At 39.0% G+C, this 17,166-nt stretch overlaps 1 protein-coding gene across 4 annotated transcripts in view; it reads right to left on the reverse strand.

Moving 5' to 3' along the window:
- The window catches only part of MIA3 (MIA SH3 domain ER export factor 3), a 55,877-nt gene that overhangs the window by 15,464 nt on the left and 23,247 nt on the right, over positions 1-17,166 (reverse strand). For 3 of the 4 annotated variants that reach the window (XM_004271008.4, XM_033430427.2, XM_049705576.1), the window contains 12 exons: positions 9,180-9,311; positions 6,235-6,256; positions 5,432-5,520; positions 4,735-4,812; positions 4,539-4,649; positions 3,143-3,214; positions 2,859-2,963; positions 2,046-2,168; positions 1,825-1,936; positions 634-689; positions 453-543; positions 168-306 (listed from right to left, as the gene is read on the reverse strand). In XM_004271008.4, coding sequence (XP_004271056.3) covers positions 168-306; positions 453-543; positions 634-689; positions 1,825-1,936; positions 2,046-2,168; positions 2,859-2,963; positions 3,143-3,214; positions 4,539-4,649; positions 4,735-4,812; positions 5,432-5,520; positions 6,235-6,256; positions 9,180-9,311 — 1,130 coding nt within the window. Of the gene's footprint in view, positions 1-167; positions 307-452; positions 544-633; positions 690-1,824; positions 1,937-2,045; positions 2,169-2,858; positions 2,964-3,142; positions 3,215-4,538; positions 4,650-4,734; positions 4,813-5,431; positions 5,521-6,234; positions 6,257-9,179; positions 9,312-10,266; positions 10,554-17,166 lie in introns of those variants that run through there. The other variant, XM_012533556.3, reaches the window with a different exon arrangement.

A 17,166-nucleotide genomic window follows, 5' to 3' on the forward strand; every position in this document is an offset into this window, starting at 1 on the left:
AAATTGGAAGTTATGGGAAACAAGGCAGAAAGGAAGAAAGACAAATCTATACTAATTATAGGCAGAAAAAACTATAAACAGTCTTTAAAAAAGACAAGATTATCTATAGTAGTACAGACATTTAGCTAGATGACAATATTGTTAACAATGAACCACGAAAACCTTACTTTTGCAGAGCCATCTCCTTCTGCTGATAGAGCTCATTCAGAATCTCCACTTTCTGCCTCAGTGTTTTGCATTCATCTTCCAGTACAGCTTTGGCAGACTGCAGGGAATTGCGATCCTCCTCTAATTTCTTTATTTGGTCTGTAAGGGATAAAACATTAGAGCTTTGTGTGCACAAGAACTGGAGAACTTACTGAGGAGGCCAGCGTTAAGGGGGGTGAGAACACGGAAACAGGAAGCCACTCTTTATTTTTCAAGTGGCAATTTCTTTTCAAGAAGCAACCTACCTTCCAGGTTACATTTAGTGGACATGGAGGCTCTAAGTTTAAATTGTAAAAGTTTTAGATCCTCTTCAACTACTGATATTGCAGTCTGTGTCTAAAATTTGCAGAAGAGAGAAACAGTCTTAAAAGTGAGGCATAGTAAGAATTCACAGGCACTTATAGTACTCTATAAAAAGGATTATACCCGAGAAATGTCCATCATCTGCTTAATCTGCTTTTTCACCTTCTCACTCCGGTCACCTAAGAAACAAAAGGATTTCAGTGCTCTTTCCTTCCTTGCTGTTTAACTATATTTTCTTAATTTCCCCCAAACAATTATCATGTTCAAACATTCAATGAAAAAACAAACTAACGAAAAGAACTGATTCAGCTATTTGACTTTTAAGAGATGTGCAAACTTAGGTTGAAAAAAAGAATTCCCAGTTTGTACAATAAAAATATTATCCATGCTGTACTTGAGCAAGAAGGGATATGTGAAGTAAAGCTCTTTCTTCTCTCTCAGATCTACCTGCCCCCAGTCAAATATCTTATTTAGAAAGACTCATTCCTCTGCTCTCCCCTTGAATCTGCTACCAGGTGTAGGTTAAAACACCCACAATGTGAACAATCTCCAACTTGAGATAGAGTGTCTACAAACATTTCTCTCATCAGTAAACACTCTTTCCCTTTAGCCTCCACTCTAACTGCTCAGTTAAGTTTACGGCTCCAACCACTAGGTACTTTTGAAATTGGTTGTGGCCCTAAAACCACAGAACTACAGAAATGATAAAAGCATGAAGTTCAGAAAGAAGTTTCTCCTACTGAGGAGTGTTCAGTACACAGAGCTGGGAGACAGGACTGATGCTGCTCTGGCTCCAGTGCATACCTACTGCTGTACCACAAACCAGCAACCCACCTCTGCCCAACGCATACAGACCTGTATCGTCGTCCCTTGGTATCCACAAGAGATTGGCTCCAGGACCCCCTCCCCCACCCCCCACAGGAAACCAAAATCCGTGGATGCTCAAGTCCCTTATATAAAATGGCACAGCATTTGCACATAACCTACACACATCTTCCCACATACTTCATCTCTAAGTTACTTATAATACCTTAAACAATGTAAATGTTATGTAAACAGCTGCTGGCACACAGCAAAATAAAGTTTTGCTTTTTTGAACTATCTGGAATTTTTTTTCTCCAAATATTTTCAACCTGCAGTTGGGTGAATCCACGGATGTGAAGGCACAGATTCAGAGGGCCAACTGTACAAATTCAGTGACAGGCGTCTACAGCTTTAACCCTAAAGAGGAAATTCAGACCGCTGAAAAAAGCATCAGTGTACTTAGAGACTAGAAGGCAAAAAGAGGTCCAACCTCCCTGAAACCAATCTTACCTCCCACTTCTCCATTTGCTAATTCATCTGATTCATTTCCTCCTTTATTTTGACCCTCAGATTCAGATTCACAATCTAACTGATTCAACTGTGTAATGCAATTAGTCAAAGCCTAGAAAAGAAGCAAAAGGATATTTATTAGGAAGAGCCTCTCAATTTCAATTACCCAGATTCATGAGAATTCATGAGAATTAAGCACGTATTCAGGAGAATGAACTCACATTAATATTATCATCTTTGTGAGTGAGAACCACTTCCAAATCTTTCTGAGACTTCTCAAATGATCTGATTTGTTCACTGAGCTCAGCATGTGATTTACTCCAGTCTTTGATTTCTTGCTGCAACTGCAAAGTTAAAACACATCAATTTCTAAACGTTATGGCTTTTGCACTGGAGACAGCAAGACCACAAAAAATGAGCCAGGGAAGCAGGGAGCCATGCTTCTCCTTGGCTCGTCATTAGGGACTATACTATGGCCTTGGTTAAGGGATGGAGAGTGACTCCATCCCTCAGAACTGCAATGAGAACCTAAGAGCTGTCAAGGACACTGATCTGGTGTATCGCATCCTTCAGAAAATTGCAGCCAGTTCAAATAATTCACTTCCAGTAGGAATAAAAGGGCACGTCTCCCTGCCTACCAAGCCCAGACTCCAGATCATGTAACCGTCCCTTGATCAGAGAAACAGTAACTGCTCAAAGGAGGGTAATAAATACCTAATTCTTTGGGTCTAAGAAGCAAGTCCATCGCCCTCTTGAGGCTATTCAAGTTAATATTTGGCTGGTGCTGGATGAGACAAAGACTAAACATTCTGATAGCTGCAAGGAATTGTACAAAAGAACAGAAAACCTAGAACAGATGGAGAATGTACACATGCACTCAATTTGGGGAGCGCAGTTTAAACTCTGCATATCTAAAAATTGAATCCTGCATACGTACTTCATTTCCTTAAAAACCATATCCAAGAAAAGATATTCAAGCGGTAATGATATCTGGTTTCCTAGTTACATAATCTATGATGTTAACTTTCCTTTACCTGCTCCTTCTTCTTCTTAAGTCTAGCATTTTCTTCTTGAACCCGATGGCATTCAGACTTCACTTTCTCTTCACTAAGTTTAGCTTCATTAAGGGCAATTTGAACCTAATGCAAAACACTTCTATTAATGCAATAATTCCAAAGAAAAACACATAAAAAGTTACTTTCCCAATTAGACATACGGTTTTTGTCTTTTGCATTTTCTAGCACACATCAAATGTTTGCTCCTCAAAATACTAAGACATCACATTAATGTATCTTGCAGGAATTGTACAGAGCTTTACCTCTGAAAATTCTGAGGCATTCATTGAAATAACATCTTTTAACTTCTCTACAGATTTCTTGTTTTCTGATATCTGCCATGGGAAAAAGAACACAAAAATGTATTAGAATTTCAGTAGAAACACTGGGATATATGATAAAAAGAAGAAACATTAACAAAACACATCGCAGAGCCATCCCCTAGATAGCAGGTAAAAGCAGATGATCCAGTCTTAGCCTAGGAGAAAAGTCAACAATGTAAAGACATGAGGAAAGAAAATACTGAAGACATAAATATTTCATACCATCCACAACTTTCCTAGTTATGAAATAATGTGGTACATGATGAGACAAAAAAGTCAAAGGAAAGAAAATGAAAAAAAATTCAAGTGAACCAGTTCAAATCAATGATTTTTCCTAGTGGTAGAGAAAAAAATCCCAAGGTCACTTAAAAATTCTCTTGCTAAACTAAAAATGGCTGGACTTGAGGGGGAAGAGCCAAATCTCAGATACAGAATTCCAAAACTTATCAAGGAATATGTCAAGGAGGTGGAGCATAACTCTTCACTCTTTAACTGTGGGTTGTGCACAGTAACTTCCTTCCAAAGAGTACAATATGCAGAGGATGGAAAAAGGGTAACTTTATAGCAGAGAAACATGGCAAATACTACCTCAGCCAGGTGATCAAGCTTAACTGGGTGTGCAATATATGGGAACCCTCTCTACTATCTTTCCAACTTTTATATAATTCAAAAACTGTTCTAGGGACTTCCCTGGTGGTGCAGTGGCTAAGAATCTGCCTGCCAATGCAGGGGACACAGGTTCGAGCCCTGGTCCAAGAAGATCCTGCATTCTGCGGAGCAACTAAGCCCGTGCGGCACAACTACTGAAGCCTGAGCACCTAGAGCCCATGCTCCGCAACAAGAGAAGCCACAGCACTGAGAAGCTCGCGCAACACAACGAAGGGTAGCCCCCGCTCGCCGCAGCTAGAGAAAGCCCGGGCGCAGAAATGAAGACCCAACTCAGCCAAAGATAAATTAAAAAAATAAAACAAAAAACTGTTCTAGCATTTAAAGTTTATTTTTAGAAAAGAACCATGCAAAAACAAATCAAAACAAAGTACTAAGACCACTCAAAGGGGCAACTATTTCTTATTTGCTCTACATGTTTCAAAGGGCAGAGCCAACCAATATGAAAATTACCCAGGGCTGAGGACAAAAATACTTCTGAGGCCTGTAAAATTAATAACTTGGGGTATTAGCATTTAAAATTCACGAAAATGCATAGAAGTAGGTTCAACTTCCCTGACTCCCAATGTTATTTGAGTTAAAGCATGGGAAAATGCAGAGTTCATCTCATCCAACCTACAAAATAGTTGAAAAGCCAATTTACAGTAACAGTTAACAGCAAAACTCTTACCAAGTCCTGATTCTTCGCATTCTGTTCTCTCTCAGATTCTAACATAGCACGCAAACTTTTAGCTCTGTCACCCAGAATTTCATTAGTTTCTTCAAGATTCTTGATTTTATCCTACAAAAAAAGGTATTAATAATAATTACTCATTATTTTTCTTTTGTCTTTAGAATGCAATCTCAAAAAGAGAAGGGATTTTTACCTTAAATCTAATTGCTTCGTCAGAGAGAATCATGTTTTGTTTCTTGGTTTCTTGAACATGTTTCTTTGATTCCTTGATCTAAATAAAATAAAGCATTCAAAATTTAGAAACATAAATTATAGTGCTACCAAAACTTATCTCCAGGACTTCCCCGGTGGTTCAGTGGTTAAGACTCCACACTTCCACTGCAGGGGGCACAGGTTTGATCCCTGGTCTGGGAAGAACCCACATGTCGGGCCATACAGCCAAAAAAAAAAAAAAAAAAACTTATCTCCAAATAGGAGATCCCTCAGAGAAGAAAGCAGTACTTTACACATATAATGACTACTTCACATTTGGACAGTTTGTAGGAGATAAAAAAAATTTTTTTTAATATGATTTAAAAACACCATAACAGGACTTCCCTGGTGGCGCAGTGGTTGAGAGTCTGCCTGCCGATGCAGGGGACACGGGTTTGTGCCCCGGTCCGGGAAGATCCCACATGCCATGGAGTGGCTGGGCCCGTGAGCCATGGCCGCTGAGCCTGCGCGTCCGGAACCTGTGCTCCACAATGGGAGAGGCCAGAGCAGTGAGAGGCCCGCGTACCGAAAAAAAAAAAAAACCAAAAAAACCCACCATAACAACTGAACTATAAGACAGGAGGAAATAATTCGAGCTGGAACCACAGGGGGAAAAAAACTAAAAGAATAATTAATACCTTCTGCTCATAACTTGATAATTTTTGTACAAGCTCTGCATTTTCTTTCATGATATTCTTCAACTTCTCAGAAATTTGCTGTTCAGTGACTGAAAAGGGGGGGAAATCCATAAAATCATCAAAAATTGAATTACCCAATGCATTAGCAGCAAAGACATGCTATCTGGCACTCTGAGGGAAATGAACTCAGCATTAACTATTATGCCTTTAAAAAGCAAACTGTAGTTAACAGCATTAAGGATGTAAAAATATTAAAATTTAAGAAAAACATAATAAGAACCCTTACTTCAATGAGATTCCAATTTAAATTTATTTCAAAGACAGGAAATACAGTAAAATGTTTTAGCTCAATGTCTTTCCCCTTCATGAGCACCTTTCTTCTCAGAAAATGTGATCATTTCAAATATATGCCATTTGTAAATAGAAATAGAAAATGCAAGCATATTGACATACCTCTATTCCTCAAATTATCTACTTAAATACGTATTTACTGTACTGAATAAACCATTAGCACAGGAACACTGTTCACAGGTAATAAATTGCACTACTTCAACATTCAAAGTCAATCTGCCCAAGCCGAATCCTCTTCTCCCTGCTGCCACCTCAACTCCTATCTCATCTACTCGCATCACCATCTACTCTGTCATCTAAGCTAGCAACCTAGGATTAGTAAAATGTTCAGGAGTTAATAAGTCAATCAGAGATCAGAAGTCACCATATCTACTGTTAGCTTACACAAAACTCATATCAAATACCAGTAGTGAGGGAATAGTACAAATAACAAAATAAGCCTGAATATTTACCTTGATATACTCTATTCTTTACCTAAAAGAGAGAAATAAAATTAAACTTGATATCAAGACATCTTATTAATAGAAATATTATAGTTCTTAACACAACAGTCAAATCATAACAGAATGAAAATTTAATAATGGTTTGGTTCAGCATAAGGATCCACAGGATTAAAAAATAAGAAAAGGCTAAAAAAATTTCAAATTTAATTGGTAGTGATACTTCATTAATAGTTTATGATAGATAAAAGCACTAAGGTAAATACCTTATTTTTGCAACTAAAGATACGTTCACGGGGACTTCCCTGGTGGTGCAGTGTTTAAGAACCCGCCTGCCAATGCAGGGGACACAGGTTTGATCCCTGCTCCGGGAAGATCCCACATGCCATGGAGCAACTAAGCCCGTGCACCACAACTACTGAGCCTGCGCTCTAGAGACCGCGAGCCACAACTACTGAACACGCATGCCACAACTACTGAAGCCCGCGTGCCTAGAGCCCGTGCTCTGCAACAAGAGACGCCACCACAATGAGAAGCTTGCGTGCTGCAATCAAGAGTAGCCCCCGCTCACCACAACTAGAGAAAGCACGCGCACAGCAATGAAGACCCAACTCAGCCAAAAATAAATAAAAAAGATACGTTCACGTATCTTTTCAATGAGCACCAATCTTATTAAAAGAGGACTTGAGTTCCATAATGGAAAGGGATTATCATATACATGGAAGTTGCTAAGAGAGCAGATCTTAAAGGGGGGAAAAGGGGAAAAAAGATCTTGTAACTATGTATTGGTGACGGATGTTAATAACTAGACTTATTGGCAATCATTTTGCAATATATACAAATATCAAATTATTATTTGTACACCTGAAACTAACATAATGTTACTAGTCAATTATTTCTCAATTTAAAGAAAGTGAAGAGGAATAGTGGTTTCATATTAAACATACTAATGCTTCACTTATCCAAATCATTTACTTGACAACCCCAAATAGCCAGAATGAGATCTAGAAACAATGATAATTGAAAAAGACTCTGAGGAAACAAAATTAAAGGCATGATTGTTGTCCTAAGATATGCCTCTTTCATGAGGAAACACCTTAGAACTCCTAATCAAAGTTGGCTATTGGGTGAATTTAGAAATCTAACAGACTGCAGCATCTGATTTTCCCAACCCCCTAAAAATAGCAGTCATAAATCTAAAAGGGAAAAGAAGACTGCTACAGGAAAATACACAAGCAATGAGAGAAATAGCAGCTAACATCTTCTAAATCATCTCCTAAAGACAGCACCGAATTACAGGAGAATAAAATACAAGCAGTACTCAATTTTTAAAAAAGTGTTACTAAATGTCTTTGTAACCCAGAACTTACTTCCCTTGTCAAACATCATAAATGGTGATGAGATGCTCAGATCAGTCCACAAATCATCCATGATCTCAATATTATTACAGTATCTAATACCATTTTTAACGATGCTGTTACAGGAAACTGCATTCAGAGTTCCAACACAGAAATAAGTAACTATTTCTCTAATGTCACAGCCTTGCTAATGAGGGAGTAAGCTTCCTTTATCCTCCTTTCACCCAAATCAACAGGCGAGGGAAAGCAGGAAGATGCAACAAGCAGGCAATGAGAGTAGGGACCAAGGTCCCAAATGTTGAGGCTGCAGGGCAGCAGTTAGGACATAAAGCCTACATAACCTTGTAAAAATCTAAGCCATGTCAGGGTTTTTGAGATGGGAGAATTAAGAGTGGGAAACAGAAAACGTTTTCACCATTTTCCCTTCTGTTCACCCTTTCTATTCTTTTTCTCCGTATCTGAGGAAAAGCCCCATGAGGTTTAAGAGGTCTTCACAAGAATCCAGGCAAAAGACCCTTCTTTTTAAGTGATTTTACAATCACTTGTGCAAGGAGAGAAAGCTTATTAACAATGATATGTCTGATAAAATTAAGAAATCAGAATACTCGAAGTTTAGAATGGTACTCATCCAATGCTTTTGGCCATTTAACTGTTAAGCTTCAACTGAAACTGAAAGCTTTTCATCTGCAAAGCTCATTTACACAGAATATCTTCTTCCTCAATTATGTTAGATGACCACGAAACAATCATAAGCATGTATCTGTACGAGAATACATATATATGTGTATATATATATATATATATATATGTAAAGCATGAAAAACAAATTATACACAGAAAAAGACCCTAAGGAATAAAAATTTTAATAGTGTGTCTTTGGACACTATATAATATGTATTTCCAAATAAAAAGATGTTTTCTGAACACAACAGCACATGATCAAATTAGAAAAATCTGTGAAACAGATATATATAAGGAAAAGGACTGAAAATTTACCTCTTCTCCTGATATATATTTTTACCATTTGCAGCATTTTTTCTGTACGTATATATGCGTTTACATAATACACAGTTTATCTACACTTTAAAGTCTTGGTTTCTGCTTTTTTCCACTTAACATTAAATTGTGAGCACTTTCTGTGCCCCAATGTCTTTGGAATACATAAATTTTAAGAGCTGCCTAATATCTCATTATATAGATGAACAATAATTTAATAACCCCCCCATGATGGATCATTTAGGTTCTGTGAAGTTTTCACTCTAATAAACACGGTTCCATTTTTAACACCCTATACAAGATCTCTAATGTATGATCAGTTACTTCTTTAGAATAGACTATTAGATATGGTATTATACTATATAAAAGGACATGAACATTTTTAATGCTTCTGATTTATAAACTGAAGTTTTCCCATTGAGATTATACACATGCCGTCTTGTTCACCTATGTCTTTACCAACAAAGATTACACTGTTAGCTTGGATTATAAATATTAATTTGTGTTCAACTTAGTAACTAAAAAAGAAACAACAGGGCAAGTGATTATAAAACAGTCCTGTATTTATGAGTCTAAAGGTATACGTTAATTTTATTTACTCACAGCAAGGACAGTTCTCCAGAAGAAAATGGCAAATGAAACCATTCCTAAGAAGGCAGTGGTAAGTACAGACTTCCAGGGCAGTCCGTAAAAATCAGGCCCAGGCTGAACATCATCAGGCAATGTAGCAACTAGCTGAAATAGAGATATTAGAAATTGTGGGAAACCTGACAGAAATTTACTATAAAGCAGTCACAGAGAATCATCCGCAGAAATCGAATTCAAACTCCATTACATAGCGATCCCCTCAAAGTTCTTCAATAGTTTCCACTGCTTCAATAAAAAGAGGATACTGGCGGCCTCCTATTTCTTGTTTGGCTTGACGTATTTTAAAACATTATAAATCTGTCTTTACATTGAGCATATATTTCCATTTTGCAATAAGCCCTACACATCATGTTGTCCAACACATGGCTCGAATCCCTCTGGATCATACTTTTCTCTTAGCTGGTTTTTATGACTTAAGCCACATAAAACAAAAAGTTGAAACATACTATAGAATCTTTTATGGCTGCAAATAAAACCGAAGCGATAATGAACAACGCAAATACAAGCTTTTCCTCTAAGATTTGAAATCTTAATTGTTTTCTACTCACAGAAAGACAAAGGCTGAGAAACTGCAAACACTTCCTGATAACTAACTGGTTTAGACAGACTGCTCTGAATTTAACTGTCTTCTATAAACCCAATGTTTTCATTTTAAAAGTTTCCTCAAAGACAGCGCATTAAACTCCTGTCTGCTTCTACACTGTTTTCACGGACCTGTAGAAGTTAACTATCATATTGGCCCCATCCCCCAAAGGTGCGGAGGATAACATGAAAAGGAGCCGTATGATGACGCTCGCTTGCTTTGATTCCGACTGTGTACCAGAAAGTAACACAGTGCCTGGCACATCGTAAGTAATTAAAAAATGAACACGCGACAAAACCTTCTCAAATACACTCCCATCATCTCCTTAAACAGCACCGAAACGTCCCGCCCGCTTCGGGCCTGACACACTCTATTTCCTCTTCGCCCCGTCAGTCAGTGTACCCGTCCGCTCAGAACTCGTCCACCCGCCTGCCAGAGCTGGGGGCGGGGGCCCATCACCTCCAGGAGCCTGCCGATGAGAGCAGCGTAGAGCACCGACAGGGGTCCCAGAAGCTCCGAGTCCCCCGGGGAAGAGGTGACAGAAGGCACAGTGGCAGGAACTGAGTCCATCGTGACGGGACAGCGGAGCGGAGGCGACACTTCCCCGCGGGACGACACCGGACCCCCTCTCTGTCACCGTTTCCTCCTTCAGAAAGGACCCGGCTCAGGGGGCGGAACCTGGGACTGAACTTCGCCTGCCCCGGCAGCTTGCACTTTCGCCCTACTCCTCCTGTAAAACACGTCATCAGACACGGCCCCGGGCGGGCGGAAGTACACGAGTCTACGGAGGCCGGGCCCGCCGTAAGCGGGCCGTAGCGGAAGAAACCAACGGTCGAGCGAGGCGGGGGAGCAGAGCGAAGAGACCTACGCGGAAGAAACCAAGTAACTAGGCGAAGATGACGGGGCTCACCTGCGGCAGGAACTGGGAGAGAAAGCGCTGTTCCATGGGCCTGGGAGCTTCGAGAAGGAGGAGAGTGGGCGGGGGCTGGGGGAAAGGAGAAAGGCCAGCCACTTAACTCCTGCCCAGAGCTGGATCCTTTTGTCACCAGGTACTGAGACGCCGGGTACCTGCCCTAAAATGCTCAGACAGATCAGCCGTTCCCGCTCCCTCGATGGACCACCCCCTGCCTCGGCCGCCGTCTCCTGGGCCAGGTTCCTTCCCAGCCCGCTCCAGTCCTGCTTGCTTTTGCCCTTCCTGGACTCCAAATGTCCACACTGTCCCACATTCGTGCCGATGCCCCTTTAAAAAGTGTAATTCTAGGGAATCTTGCTATTACCACACCTATGCCAATGAGGTCAGTTCTGGGTCCCACATTTTAGGGTTATAGGACTTGTGGAAAAGGGCAAGGAAGAGTCTGGAAATTGCGTTCTGAAAGTGGAAGAAACTAAAGATATTTAACCTGGGGCGGGGGAACGATGTTTGCAGATCTTTAAAGGTATGTCTATGAGTTGAATATAAAGCCAATTCATTAGAACAATCAAGTAGGAAAAGCCTGAAAAAGAAGGGCATGGCATGGGTGGAAGGTAGGCAGGCGGTTTAAGCAGGCTCTGTAATTAAAACAGTCTGGTACTGGCCCAATAATAGACAGACAGACCATGGAACAGAACAGAAAATCTAGAAATAGGCCCAACTGCGCTGGCAACTCAGCATACAGTAAGTCAGTTGGGGGAAAAACAGACTTTTTATTTAATAAGGTGGTGTTGGCCTAACTGGATAACCAAATGGAAAATAATAAAAATTCGATCTTTTTCTCACTATTCACAAGAATACATTCCAAATGGGTCAGAAACCTGTATGTAAAAAATGAGAACAAACAACTACTACAAAAAAAATATGAATGTATTACGAGTGAGCAAAACCTTCCTAATTAGGTCTCAAAATCCAAACGAAAAGATTTGTAACCTTGATTACTTGGAGGAAAAAAAAAAAGTGTCCAGCCCGTGGACACAAAAATACAAAATAAGCAAAGCCTGACTATGAAAACCTGCGGAAAACATATTTGTAACATATTACAAAGGGTTAATATTCCTAAAATATAAGGAACTTTACAAATAGAGAAAATGGCCAGCAAACCTATAGTAAAATGAGCTGAAAAAATGAATAGATAGTCCTCAGGAAAAGAAGTAGGAATAGCTCACAAACAGGGAACCATGCTCTGTCTCACTCATAATGAAAGCAATACAAATTAAACCCACACTGAGATACCATTTCTCACTTATATTCGCAAGATCCAAACATTTGACAACATATTCTTAGAGAATGCAGAGGAAATGGGTACTCTTATGCACTGATCATTATACAAAATGATAACAACCCCTATAAACAGTAATCTGGCAACGTCTCCCAAAATTACCTGTGTAATTACCTACTGATGCAACAATCCAACTTCTAAAGTTCTATCTCAAAGATACTAGAAACATAACAACAAATGTTGGAAAGATATATGCACAAAACCATGTTATTCTAGCATTATTTATAATAACAAAAGACTGGAAATAACCAAACTGTCCATCGACAGAAGAGTTGTTGAATACACTAAAGTATACAGTTGACCACTGAACGACACAGAGGTTAGGGGTACAAACCCAATGAGTAGTCAAAAATCCCCGTACAATTTATAGTCAGTGGGCCCTCCTTACGCGAGTTTCCTTGGTATCCTCCTTCTGCATCTGAGGATTCAACCAACTGCAGATTGTGTAATACTGTAGTATGCATTTAGTGAAAACAATCCGCGTACAATTAGGGATCCAAACGATTCAAACTTGTATTGTTCAAGAGTCAACTGTACTGCGAAACTGGAAAAAAGAAATTAAATAATTCTATATACTGCTAGGGTATGATGTCTAGAATATACATATCTTTTTAAAGGGAGTGGAGAAAAGTATATTTTTATCTAAAAAATAAAAGGAGAAATTATTTTTTTTCCAGCTTTGAGGTAAAAGTGACATGCAATAAATAAAACTGCACATATTTAAAGTGCACATCTGGATAAGATGAGTGCATCTGTGAACCCATCATCACATTCAAGATAATGAACATATCCTTCACCTCCAAAAGTCTCATCTCCTTGGTAACCCTAGCTCCCACCACTTGTCACAGAATTTCTGTCCTAATGGATTAGTCTGCATTTCCTGAAGTTTTATATATATGGAATAATTCACTATGTATTCTATTTTCTCTGGCTTCTCTCACTCAGTATAAATTGAGATTCATCCATGTTGCTGCATATATCAGTAGGTCATTAGTTTTTACTGCTGAGTAGTGTTTCATTGTAGGGATAAACCACAATTTATTTACTTACTCACCTGCTGATAGACATTTGGGTTTTTTCCAGTTTTTGACTTTTACAAATTGAGCTGCAATGAAGATTGACATACAAGGCCTTCTATGGATGTATAACTTATTTTTCTCTGGGGTAAATGCTTAGCAGAGGGATGGCTGGATCATCTGACAGGCGTATGTCCACCTTTTTAAGAAACTGACAAAGTGTTTTCCAAGGTGGTTGTACCATTTTAATATCCCCACCAGCAGTGTATATTTCCAGTTCCTCCACATCTTCTCCAACACTTGGTCTTTTTAATTTTAGTCATTCTATTGTGTGCAGTGATAACTCAGGGTGGTTTAAATCTACATTTCTCTCATAATTAATGATGTTGAGCTTTTTTTTTTTTTACTGTGCTTATTTGCTGTCCACATCACATATCTTCTTTGGTGCTGTCATTTTACTGGGTTATCAGTTTTCTTATTAATGAGTTTTGAGAGTTCTTTATATATTTGGGATATAAGTCCTTTATGAGATATATGCTTTGCAATGATTCCTTCCTAGTCTGTGGCTTGATATGATTAAGTTTAAGCCTAGCGTCTTTTTTTTTTCTATTTGTCCCATCTGTTCTTTGTTCCCTTTTTCCCCAATTCTTGCCTTCTTTTGAATCAAGCCTTTTAATGATTCTATTTTATCTCCTTTGTTGGTTTATTAGCTATAACTCCTTGTTTTGTTATTCTAGTGGTTACTTCAGAGTTTATACTATACATCTTTAACTTATCAGTCTACCTTCAAGTGATACTATACTACATATATGCAATAAGAATTTTACACAAGATTTATTACCACTTTTCCCTCTCCTGACCTTTAAACTATTGTTGTCATACGTTTTATTTTTACATATTTTCTAAACCCCATAGTACATTAATAATATTTTTCTTTAAACAGTAAATTAACTTTTAAAGATATTTAAATAATGAGATAATCATTTTATATATTTACCCATATGGCTACCATTTCTGCATTCTTCACTCCTTTGTGTAGCTCCATTATTTCCATCTGTTGTCATTTTCCTTACGCCTAAAGGTCTTCCTTTAACATTTCTTATGGTGCAGACGTGCTGGTGATTTCTTTCAGCTCTTGTATGTTGGAAAAAAAATCTTCATTTAATCTTTGTTTTTGAAAATTATTTTGCTGGGTATGCTATTGGAGATTACAATATTGCTCTTGAAGTATATACATATATTTTTTAATTAATTAATTAATTAATTAATTAATTTTTTGGCTGTGTTGGGTCTTTGTTGCTGTGCGTGGGCTTTCTGCAGTTGTGGCGAGCAGGGGTTATTCTTTGTTGCCGTGCACGGGCTTCTCATTGCGGTAGCTTATCTTTGTTGTGGAGCACAGGCTCTAGGCACATGGGCTCAGTAGTTGTGGCTCATGGGCCCTAGAGCGCAGGCTCAGTAGTTGTGGCACATGAGCTTAGTTGCTCCGCAGCATGTGGGATCTTCCCGGACCAGGGCTTGAACCCGTGTCCCCTGAATTGGCAGGCGGATTCTTAACCACTGCGCCACCGGGGAAGTCCTTGAAGTATATTGAAAGATATTATTCTACTATATTCTCCCATTCCTTGTTTCCAACAAGAAACCTGACGTCAACCTTATCTTACTTCCTAAAATCTCTTTTCTCTAGCTGCTTTTAAGATTGCTCTTTATCACTTATTTTGATCAACTTGATTATGATATGTCTTGGTGTAGTTTTCTTCATGCTTCTTGTACTTGGGTTTCATTGACTTTCTTAGATCTGTGGGTCTATAGTTTTCATAAATTTTGGAAAATTTTCACCCATTATTTCTTCAAATAATTTTCTGGACACCTCTTCTATCCTTTCCTGCAGGGATTCCAGTTATACATTTATTACAGTGCTTGAAAGTGTCCCCACAGCTCACTGATGACCTGTTCATTTTTCTTGAGTCTTTTTTCTCCTGTATGTTTCATTTTGGATAGCTTCTATTACTGTATCTTCAAGTTCACTAATCTTTTCACCTACAATGTTTAGTCTAGTATTAATCCCACGCAGTATATTTATCACCTCAGGCAGTTCATCTTTAGAAGTCTGATTTGGGTCTTTTAAAAAAAAAAAAACTTTAATGTCTCTACTTAAATGGTAATAATAACTGTTTAGTATTGTTGCCTAATTCTAACATCTCTGGCAGTTCTTGGTTGTTTTTTTTTTTTTTTTTTTTTTTGTGGTACGCGGGCCTCTCACTGCTGTGGCCTCTCCCGTTGCGAAGCACAGGCTCCGGATGCACAGGCTCAGCGGCGATGGCTCACGGGCCCAGCCGCTCCGCGGCATGTGGGATCTTCCCGGACCGAGGCACGAACCCGTGTCCCCTGCATCGGCAGGCGGACTCTCAACCACTGCGCCACCAGGGAAGCCCTCTTGGTTGGTTTTGATTGGCTGATTTTTCTCCTCATCATGAGTCATCTTTTCTCACCTCTTCACATGCCTGGTAATCTTTGAGTGGATGCCATACATTATGAATAAATGTGATGGTGATTTTTTTATGTCAGTTTGGCTAATCATGGGGTACCCAGATTAAATGTCATTTTGGGATATGTCTGTGTGTGTTTCCAGATGAGATTAGCATTTGAATTGATGGAATCAGTAAAGTACATTGCCCTCTCCAGTGTGGGCATCATCCAATCCACTGAGGGCCTGAATAGAAAAAAGTGCAGAAGAAGGAATTTGTCCCGTCTTCCCTGATTTCTTGAGCTGGAACATCAGTCTTCTGTTCTTGGTGCTCCTGCTTCTCAGGCCCTCAGACCTAGACTAGAATCTCATCATCGGCTCCCCAGGCCGCTGGACTTTGGACTGATTACCACATCAGCTCTGTGGGGTCTCCAGCTTGCAGACTGCATACTGTGGGACTTCTCAGCCTCCATCTCTGTGTAAGTCAATTCCCTGTAATAAATCTCTTCCTATATGTATATCCTCTTGGTTCTGTTTCTCTAGAGAACCCTAACTAATACAGCAGATATTCTTAAGCTTTGTCCTGGGATGCAGGTAAATTACTGGGAAACAATTCGATTCTTTTGGGTCTTGCTTTTAAGATTTGTTATGTAAGGCATGAGCAACATTTAGTCTGAGGCAAGACCCTTCTGAAACTCTACCCAATTCCCCTAGAATTAGGAGGTACTGTTCCTGGCCCTGTGTCAGCACTGATGTGTTTCTCTGACCTTGAATAGTCTTGTCACACTCACGTGCTGATCAATACTCTGATGAATACTTGAAGGGGACCTCTCAAAGATCCCTAGGGTTCTTTCTCTGTGTAGTGCTCTCCTTTTGGTACTCCGCGCTGTGAATTCTAGCTGCTTTGCTTTCCCTGGACTTTCAGCTCCATCCCCTTAACTCAGGGTTCCTCTTTTCTGTGCCACAGGCTGGGAACTTTCTCAAGGCAATAAAATGTAACAATTGTAGCCCTCATGGCATCTGTTCCCTATCTTTCAGGAATTACTGTCCTTTGTTACCTGATGACTTGAAAACTGTTGTTTCATGTATTTTGTCTGATTTTTTCTTTTTAGCTGTTTCAGTTAGGAGGGTAAAGCTGGTACCTAAAAACCTATCTTGGCTAGATGCAGAAATCATTTGCTTATTTTTTAATGGTAGGGTAGATAATGAAATTAATTTTTAAAATACATATAGAGGAGGGTATCAACAGGTTGGATAACACTAGGACAAAAGTTAGACTTCTCTGAATAGACCTTGTTTTACAAATTGACTTGGGCTCTTGTAAATGTTAGATAATTATAAAATAAAAAATCTTTAAAAAATCCCTAAAAATTGAAAGCAAATATGAAACAATTAACCTAACTGTGTATCAAGCTGGTGGCAGAACAACATTAAGGAATTATTTCAGGCATACCCTAGTGGGATATAGGTTAAAGACAAAAAGAATTGCAAAACATCCTTGCAATATTTTCAATAACGTATCGCTGGTGGCAGTGTTGCTATTGGTATTTTTAATACTGTTATGTGAACATTGTAAAATAAGGTAAATAATTATGTTGATGTTAGTAAAAACTGAGATTTCCAACAC

This window comes from Orcinus orca, chromosome 1, assembly GCF_937001465.1.
Source record: "Orcinus orca chromosome 1, mOrcOrc1.1, whole genome shotgun sequence".
Taxonomy (NCBI): Eukaryota; Metazoa; Chordata; class Mammalia; order Artiodactyla; family Delphinidae; genus Orcinus; species Orcinus orca.